This window comes from Elephantulus edwardii, unplaced genomic scaffold (assembly GCF_000299155.1).
Source record: "Elephantulus edwardii isolate Elephantulus edwardi_28Jun2011 unplaced genomic scaffold, EleEdw1.0 scaffold00213, whole genome shotgun sequence".
Taxonomy (NCBI): Eukaryota; Metazoa; Chordata; class Mammalia; order Macroscelidea; family Macroscelididae; genus Elephantulus; species Elephantulus edwardii.
This window is the reverse complement of record NW_006399963.1, coordinates 4,109,421-4,119,539: the sequence shown is the minus strand read 5'-3', so window position 1 is coordinate 4,119,539 and position 10,119 is coordinate 4,109,421. Positions and strand designations below refer to the sequence as shown.

General features: G+C 41.3%; 1 protein-coding gene across 4 annotated transcripts in view; it reads right to left on the bottom strand.

The window, feature by feature from the left end:
- FAM21C (family with sequence similarity 21, member C) overlaps positions 1 to 9,734 on the bottom strand; it is a 156,768-nt gene extending 147,034 nt beyond the window's left edge. For all 4 annotated transcript variants that reach the window (XM_006897713.1, XM_006897714.1, XM_006897715.1 and 1 more), the window contains exons 1-2: positions 9,612 to 9,734; positions 5,969 to 6,133 (exon numbers count right to left, since the gene is read on the bottom strand). In XM_006897713.1, the coding sequence (XP_006897775.1) occupies positions 5,969 to 6,133; positions 9,612 to 9,734 (288 nt within the window). The remainder of the gene's footprint in view (positions 1 to 5,968; positions 6,134 to 9,611) is intronic.
- Positions 9,735 to 10,119: the final 385 nt, after the last annotated feature.

The window sequence follows — 10,119 nt, the reverse complement described above, 5'->3', positions numbered from 1 at the left end:
AGGTTGGCACAGGATAGAACGGCGTTTAGGGCTCTTGTACATAGGGTTGCTATGAGTTGCAAGCGACTCAATGGCACATAACAATAACAACATGAGTCATTTCTAGATATGTCTTGAAATACAATGTTGTGAGTGACAGGGTAAAATCCATATGCATACAAGGAAGTCCAGTGAATACCATCATCATTCAAATATATGCACCAACAACCAGAGCCAAAATGGAGAAAATAAAAGATTTTTACCAACTTTTGCAGTCAGAGATTGATCAAACATACAATCAAGATCCATTAATAATAATGGATGATTGGAATGCAAAAGTTGGGAACAGAGAAGAAGGATCAGGAAATGGAAAACACAGACTTGGTGATAGAAATGAAGCCAGAGATAGAATGATAGAATTTTGCACATTCAACGACTCATTCATTGTAAATAGTATTTATAAGAAACATAAACGCAAGTTACACACATGGATATCACCTGATAGTATGCACAGGAATTAGATAGATTATATCTGTGGAAAGAATAGCTGGAGAAACTCAATATCATTTGTGAAAACTGATGATTGTGGAAGAGACTACCAACTATTCATATGCAAGTTCAAGCTGAAGCTGAAGCTGAAGAAAATGAAATCAAGCCCACGGGAACCAAAATTTTACCAGCTGAATTTCAAAACCATCCCAGGAACAGGTTTCAGTCCTTGGACATTAATGAGCAAATACCAGATGAGCTGTAGGAGGATCTCAAGAATAACATCCATGAAGAATGCAAAAGATCATTACAAAGACAGAGGAGGAAGAAAAGACCAAGATGGATGTCAGAAGAAACTCTACATATTGCAATGGAGCACTGAGGAGCCAAAGCAAAGGGAAGAAATCAAGATATTAAGGAGTTGAACAGAAGATTCCAGAGGGCAAAGTAGAAAGACAAAGTATTACAATGTGCAAGGAGCTGGAGTCAGAAAATCAAAAGGGTTGAATTCACTCAGCATTTTTTAAGCTGCAGGAATTGAAAACAAATTGAAACCTCAAGTTGCAATACTTAAGGATGCTTTGGGCAGAATATTAAACGATCCAGGAAGCATTAAAAGAAGATAGAAAGAGTAGTCATTGAACGAAAAGGAATTCGTGGACACAGAAAAATTTAATGAAACAACATATGAGCAAGAGCCTGTGGTGAGAAGTTCCAGCGGCTCTGAAAGAAATGACAAAAAAACAAGGCCCCAGGAATTGATGGTGGACATATTTCAACAAACAGATGCTGCTCTGGATGTGCTCAGCAAGTTGTGCCAAGAAATCTGGAGAACCACTTGGCCAACTGACTGGAAGAGATCTGTATTTATTCCCATTCTAAAGAAAGGTGATCCGACCAGAGTTGGAAATTATCAAACAGTGTCATTGATATCACATGCAAGCAAGATTCTGTTGAAAATTGTCCAAAAACAACTGGAACAGCACATCAACAGAGAACTGCCTGAAGTTCAGGCTGGGTTTAGAAGAGGCCATGGTGCGAGGGATATTATAGCTAACGTCAGATGGATCTTGACTGAAAGCAGAGAATACCAGAGCAATGTCTGTGTTTCATTGATTATGCAAAGGTGTTTGACTGTGTGGATCACAAAAAGCTGTGGCTGACTCTAAGAAGAAAGGGAATCCCAGAACACTTAATCGTGTTTATGTGAAACTGACACTTGGACCAGGATGCAATCATCAGAACAGAGCAAGGAAACACTGCATGGTTCAAAATTGGGAAGGGTGTGAATCAAAGATGTGTCCTATCTCCGTATCTTTTCAATCTATATGCGGAACAGATTATCTGGGAAGCTTGGCTCTATGAAGAGAAGTGTGGAATCAGGATTGGAGGTAGACTCATCAACAGTCAGTGTGATGCAGATGACACAATCCTACTTGCTGAAACTGAGGAGGATGTGAAGCACTTGCTGCAGAAGGTCAAGGACAGTAGTCTTCAATATGGATTGAAGCTCAACATCAAGAAAACAAAGATTCTCACCAATGGGCTGATTGGCAGTATCATGATAGATGGTGAAGAGATTCAGATTGTTGACAACTTCAGTTTGCTTGGCTCTACAGTAAACATTCTTTGTACCAGCAGCCAGGTAATTAAAAGACGAAATGCACTAGGAGATTCTGCTGTCAGAGACTTCTCCAAAATACTGACAAATAACGATGTCAGTCTCGAGATTAAGGTGCGTCTGATATAGGCCATCATTTTTGCCATTACTTGCTATGCATCAGAGAGCTGGATTAGAGATGATAGAAGGTGAGTTGATGCCTTTGAGGAGAAGAGTATTGAATATAACATGCACTACTAGGAGAACAAACAAGTTTGTCCTGAAGTTTGAGCGTGAAGCCATACTGCTCCTGGGAGGCAAGAATTGTGAAGCTTAATCTGACATACTTTCGACATGTTGCAAAGCAGGATAAGTCTTTGGAGAGGGACATCATGCTTAGGAATTTGGAGGGACAGCGCAGGAGAGGAAGACCCTTAATGAGATGGATTAATGAAGTCACTGGGGTATTGGGGTTTGGTGTATTAGAGACATTAAGATTGGTAAGGGATAGAGCAGAGTTTAGGGCTCTTGTACACAGGGTAGCTATGAGCTGCAGGTGTCTCAACGGCACATAACAACCAAAAACCTATGGTCAGCTGGCATTCGACAAGGAAACAAAACTTATCAAATGGGGATATGACAACCTCTTTAACAAACACTGCTGGTAAAATGGAACATCTACCTGCAGAAAGATTAAGTAAGATCCATAAACAAAAAAATCAACTCAATGTGGGTCAGAGACCTAGGGGTAAAACCCCAACTATAATGATCATAAAAGACAAAATGAGACCAAACTTAGGAGCACTATTCTATGGCATAAATAGGCTTGGAAAATATAACCAGACATTACAGCCAAGAAAGGTTAACATCGAAGAATGGGATCTTCTAAAAATTAAGTCACTGTGTGCATCAAAAATTTTGTCTAATAGGCTGAAAGAAGACCTCACTGGGGAAAAATTTTTGTCAGTGACATTGCAGACAAGAGTCTCATAAACAAAGTTTACAGAATGCTACAGGACCTCCACAAGGAAAAGACAGATAACACAATCACAAAATGGGCAAAAGATATGGGAAGACCTTTCACAAAGAGAGACATCTGGATGACCAAAAACACATTAAGAAATGATCAAAATCACTGGCAATCAGAGAGATGCAAATCAAAACCACAATAAGATACGATCTCACAACAGCAGCAGTAGCAAAATTTAACAGGGCAGCAAACAATAAATGTTGGAGAGGAGGTGAAAAGATGGGAACTCTCATACACTGCTGGTGGTATTGTAAAATGGTATAACCACTCTGGAAGGCAGTTTGGAACTTATTAAAACAGCTAAACATAGAAATTCCATATAACCCTACTAGGAACACACCCCAAGGAAAACAGAACTAAGACACAAATGGAGATTTGTACACCAATGGTAATTGCAGTGTTATTCATAATAGCAAGAAAATGGAAACAACTCAAATGTCCATCAACAAATGAATGGCTTGAGAAATTGTGGTACAACCACACAATGGAATACTATGCAACACTCAGGATTGAGATTGTTAACAGTTTTCTTTTACTTGGCTCCACAATCAACACTCTTGGTACCAGCAGCCAGGAAATCAAGAGACAAACTGCATTTGAAAAGTCAGCTGTCAGGGCCTTTTCCAGAGTTCTGAAGAACAACAACCTTAGTCTGGAGACTAAGGTGCGCCTGATCCAGACCATAGTCTTTGCAATTGCTTGCTATGCATCAGAAAGCTGGACAATGACTAGGAATGACAGAAAGAGAATTGATGCCTTTGAGCCATAGTGCTGGAGAAGAGCGTTGAATATACCATGGATTGCTAGGAGAGCAAACAGGTTCATCCTGGAAAGGGTGAAACTGGGCTACTCCGTGGAGGCAAAGATTCTGAAGCTTTGTCTGACATACTCTGGACAAGTTGCAAGGAGGGACCGGTCCTTGGAGAGGGACATCATGTTTGGTAGGGTGGAGGGGACAGTGCAAGAGAGGAAGCCCCTTGATAAGATTGACTGAATCAGTAACTTGAGTAACGGGGGTAGGTGTGTCAGGTTGCACACGATGGAGCAGGGTTTAGGGCCCTTGTGCATAGGGTCGCTATGAGTTACAAGTGACTCTGCGGCACATAACAACAACAACTATATAACATGGGAAATTCTACAGAGCATTATGCTGAAAGAACTCAGTCTAATAAAGGCAAATATCTGATAAGATTATTATAAAAATAGAATGATTAACTAGTAATATGTATACAAAAGTTCAAAAGGAATGGGGACAAGTGGGCAGGAATGGGGGTATCACTGGGATAACAGAGTTTGACGGGTTGATAGTAGTAGGTGGGTGAAGAAATTAGGATTCAGTGGGAATCTGCAAAGATGGAGCAGTATTAGGCATTGATCAATGGTGATTAATTTTCTAAAACACAATGCATGTACAATATATATGGATTTTATATGTAATCCAATATAAAATAAAATTTATAAACTAATTTTTTAACAGTACAGAAGACATTTAAGAAAATCCTATATGATTACAATCCAAATCCCAGTAGGATTTTCTGTGTAATAAGATAATTATTTGTTCATATGGAAGAAAAAAAAAGTCAAGGATATCCAGGACAGTTATAAAGAATAAAAAGTTATAGGAAAACTGCCAGAAGTTCAAGCTATATTCACAAAAAGGGCATGGGAAAAAGGATGTCATTGCTGATGGTTGATGTCAGGTGGGCTTGGCTAAAAGCAGAGAATATTCGAGTCCTCTAAATGAACTCTTTCAGTAGGGAAGCTATGCGTAGGGCCAGACATTCCATGTAGACACCCCACATACTATGCACTTTCCTTCAATATTTGTATCTTTAAGTTACGTGTTGGGGCTTTTTTTTCCATAAAAGGAAATACTTGGCTAAGTGATGCTTCACACCTATTTTAAAGAGGTTCCCAAAATGAATAGAAGAAACATTATTTAAATTGAGACAATGAAAAAGTAAAGAGCACAGTATTATGACATTGTTTGAAACTCTCTTAATAATGCTGAATTTTGAGAGTTTCTGTAACCCTGCTATTTTAAATATCTTTTGGTTACTGCGTATCTAGGAATTAAGTGTTTTAAATCACCTCTTCAAAAAGGACTGTAAAGAAAAGATATAGAGATAGATAGATAGATAGATGATAGATAGATAGATAGATATAGAGATAGAGATAGATATTAGTAACCATAATTTACAAATCTTTTCAATTGAGGCTCCCCTCTCCATCCTCGACTATTAACACATTCCCCTTACTCATTGGCCTCCAGCCACATGGCCTTCTTTCTATTCTGAAATTGGCAATTTATAGATGACTGTGATGTCTCAAGGAAAAGGCAACATCTACCTGTTCATTCCTAGTAGTACATAGGAAAACCAAAATAAATATAGACACAGCTGGATTGAAAGCTCAATAATTGGTTTAAAGTTTATTCTATATCATAGGTGCACCTGAGAATATTCCAATTTGATACCCACATGTTTTTAGTATAATTTATCACATCATAATGGGCACAAACCATCATTGCAGCCACATCTTAATGTTTATAGTCCCTTCAAATATATTCTAAAAGGACTCCTCTTAACAGGCCTTAACAACTCTGTACAATATCAACTACTGAAAAGACTGGAATATGAAAAAAGCTGATCACATTTTTTAAATCTTTATTTTAAAAGATTGTAAAATAAAATCTTTGAACTTTACCAATTAAAAAACATGTATTAATTCTAGGAAACAAATATTCAATTACTAATATTCCTGCCTAAGTTTAGAAGCCAAATAAAAGTTCATTTATACTGACAAGGATTCTCTCAACAAATATTCTAGATTCTCATAAAAGTATTCTAAGTCTGACCTAAGTTACTCACATTCTCAATGAACTGGGTATTAGAGAGCATAAGGAAGTCATTGAAGACATTATGTAGGCGACAATCTGTGGCTTTAGTTTCCCGAATTAGTCCATCAACTTGTTTCTTGATTTCATGTGTCCTAGAGATAGTCTGCTGTGAGAATTCCTGTAGAAACTGTAGCAGCTATTTTAAAAATAAATTAACAATAATATCAGAATTAAATGCATCAATACCATGTCAAAATACGTATCATAGACTTTTAACATTCTGTGTGTATTGAGGGGGGAAAGAAATGTAAAAGGGATGCTGCTTTTGACAGCCACTTTTTCCACCCAAATAAAGTTTCTGATGTTGTTAGGTGTTGTCAAGTATGACTCCTAGCAACTTTATGAACAGTGGATCCAAACTCTGTCCTTAACCTGTGCCATCTTCACACTTCCTGCCAAACTAGAGCCCACTGAGGCAGTCATAGGTTCATAGGGTTCTCAGATGCCTGTTATTTAACAAGTGGATAGCCATACCTGCTTCCTAGTCTGTTTTAATCTGGGTGCTCTACTAAATTAGCACAATCAAATGTTTTGGGATTCCCATTCTTCTCAGCGTCAACCACAGCTTGTTGTGATCCACACAGTCAAAAGCCTTTGCATAGTCAATGAAGCACAGATAGACATTCTTCTGGTATTCTTTGCTTTCTGCTAAGATCCATCTAACATTAGTTATAATATCCCTAGTACCACGACCTCTTCTAAATCCAGCCTGCACATCTGGCAGTTCTCTGTTGACATATTGTTCCAAACGTTTTTGGACAATTTTCAGTAGAATCTTGCTTGCATGTGATATTAATGATGTTGTTCGATAATTTCTGCACTCTGTTGGGTCACCTTTCTTTGGAATGGGAACAAATATCGATCTTTTCCAGTCAGTGGGCCAGCTGGCTGTTCTCCAGATTTCTTGGCACAACTTAGCACATCCAGGGCAGTGTCTGTCTGTTGAAATATGTCAATTGGTATGCCGTCAGCTCCTGGAGCCTTGTTTTTTGCCAATTCCTTCAAAGCAATTTGAACTTCCTCCTTGATCACCATTGGCTCTTGCTCATATGTCATTTCATAAAATTCTTCTGTGTCTGCCAATTCCTTCTGATACAGTGACTCTGTAGCTTGAATTTGTTTTTCAGCTCCTTCAGCTTGGACCACGAGGCAGTCGTCAGAATAGAGCAAGGAGACACTATATGGTTCAAAATCAAGAAGGGGGTCCATCAGGGATGTATTCTGTCTTCATACCTTTTCAATCTGTATGCAGAGCAGATCATCCGAGATGCTGGGCTGTACGAGGAGGAATGCGGCATCAGGATTGGTTGAAGAGTCATCAACAACCTGCATTATGCAGATGACACAACCCTGTTTGCTGAAACTGAGGAGGACCTGAAGCGCTTGCTGCAGAAGGTCAAGGACTGCAGCCTCCTATATGGATTGAAGCTCAACATCAAGAAAACAAAGATTCTCATCACTGGGCCAATTGGCAGCATCAGTATGGATGGTGAAGAGATTGAGATAGTTAACAGTTTTAGTTTGCTTGGCTCTACAGTCAACACTCTTGGTAAAAGCAGCCAGGAAATCAAGAGACGAATTGCATTGGGAAAGTCGGCTGTGAGGGACCTCTCAAGAATACTGAATAGCAACAATGTCAGGCTGGAGACTAAGGTGTGCCTGACCCAGGCTATAGTCTTCGCAATTACGTGCTATGCATCGGAGAGTTGGACAGTGACTAGGGATGATAGAGAATTGATGCCTTTGAGCTGTGGTGTTAGAGAAGAGTGTTGAATATACCATGGACTGCTAGGAGAACAAACAGGTTTGTCCTGGAGAGGGTGAAGCCGGAATGCTCCTTTGAGTCAAGGATTCTGAAGCTTCTTCTGACATACTTTGGGCATGTTGCATGGAGGGATGGCGCAGGAGAGGAAGACCTTCGATGAGATGGATCGATTCTTTGGAGCAGTGGTAATAAGTGTGTTTGAGATGGCTCGGTTGGCACAGGATAGAACAGCGTTTAGAGCTCTTGTACATAGGGTTGCTATGAGTCACAAGCGACTCGACGGCACATAACAACAACAACAACAAGAAGCTTTACTAAAACCTGTCCACCATGGGTAACCCCTCTAGCATTTGGCACAGCTTTCGTATCACAACAACTCACAAGTTATCTCTTTACAGCAAACTGACAGACAAGCAATGTACCAATTAGAACAATGTTCTCCCAAAAACAATAAACTACCAATTTAGTTTGTACCTCTAAATGCAACTCAGTCTTCAATCATCAAAACAACCAATCAGCTTACATCTTCCACAATCTGCTTCAAACAGGAGCTCCAACAGGAATCAAAGCAAAAAACGTAATCTCCTCTTATAAAGATTTACAACCTCAAAGGATTACTATAAGGCATATTTGATGACTGTGGGTAAGGTTTTCTTGATTGTTTTCTTAAGACCAAAGGGTGTTAAAAAAACCATTAAGAAAGCATATTAAAAGCCATGGTCACTTGCTGCCATTTTAGTTTCTGGAGAAATTTTTACTTTCTTAGGCTGTCATTTACAAGTATTACAATGTGTTATATTGCTATGTACTGTGTATTTGGACCCACCTCAAAGCTGACTCTTCAGTTGTGAGTCAGCTGGTTTTCAGAGGCTATAAATCTCACCAGTGGAGATTGTTTCACTTTCTCCCACTGAGCTTTTGAATTGCACTGAATTGAAATGCATGATTTAGGGCTGGCAGTGCAACTCCTTACCACTAAACCATCAGAGCTCCCCCAGGCATCATTATTCCCAAGGCATCCTATTCACATGGAGCTTTACAACCAGCATGTATTTTTTTCTATTTTAAAAGCTGCATTCAATGTAATCAACAGGCTTGTCTCCTGCACCACGCATTCTAGGTCGTAGCAAATTGCTTCACTAGTGACATCGCAATTGTTACTGTGTGCCCTTGTATCAGAACCATCTCATAAATAACCCTCCAGCGGGTTTTCAAAGGCAGAAAGTCGCCCAGGAGATTGCCTATCCTTCTCTCAGGGATCAGCTAGTACAGTTGAATTGTGTGTGGTAGGGATTGCAGAGCAGCTTCTTACCACTAGGGCCACAAGAACCAGTGACACTACAGCAGAAAAAAAAAAAAAAAAAAAAAAAAGGGACCTGCCCCGTGAAGGTTTAACTAAACTCATTACTAACAAATTCCCAGAGGCATTTGGGCTTTTAACACACCAATGCCTACCGAGAGGGTCTCCCTCTGATGCCTGGGATCTGCCCCCTCGAGAATTTCGAGCTGAAGAGAATGTGTGTTACTGTTTAGAATCAAACACCAAAGCCAAAAGCGAGGCCCTCTGCACCCCCAGCCCGCAGGGTTAACGGCCAGCTTCTAGGCGACGTCCAAGAGCTCAGGGCCCTCCCGCATGAGAGCCTCTTGGTACAAGGGATATCCGAGGACACAGGTCCCTCTCGCAAGGGGCTCCCCGATGGCCTGGGTGCAAGGAACATGCCAGGGCACAGAACATCCCAGGGCACTGGGCCGCGCGACGGCCTGGGTCCAGGGGACATCCGACAGCACACGTCTCCCCCCACTGAGACTCACAGCCCGCCCCCTTTTCCGTCCAGGGCCCCCTGCTCACGCCCGCGTCGGCCGCTAGCGACCAGCTTTGGCAGCTCCTGCGGATCTCCTCTACCGACCAGGGCCTCTCCCATACGGGCTCTGACGCCAGCGCCTGTTCCGGGTCGGGAGTCGTCCCGTTCATCTGCAGCAGGAAGGACAATAAGTACGGCGAAGCTGGGGACGGCGGGGTGGGCGACTACGGCAGCCGAGGCCTTGTCTGTCCCTGCCCGACCGGGACTGCACCCTCAACAGGCCGGCCGCTCGGGTTCCCAGGTCGAGATTTCAGAACCCGATGGAGACAGCACCACTCCAGAGGGCAGCGCGCAGTCGCGGGGATGGTTTCAGACCAGGACTCACGTGACTGGAGACTCACGTGACCGGCGGTAAACCACCGCTGCCTCTACCCGGTTCTAAGTGGGAAGTTGATTATGACAAAGAAGATTAATCAGAACTGGCTTTGACAAGCACTGTGGCATTTGGACAAGAACAAACTGGGAGGAGGGTAGAGAGAATAGTGCAACAATGAA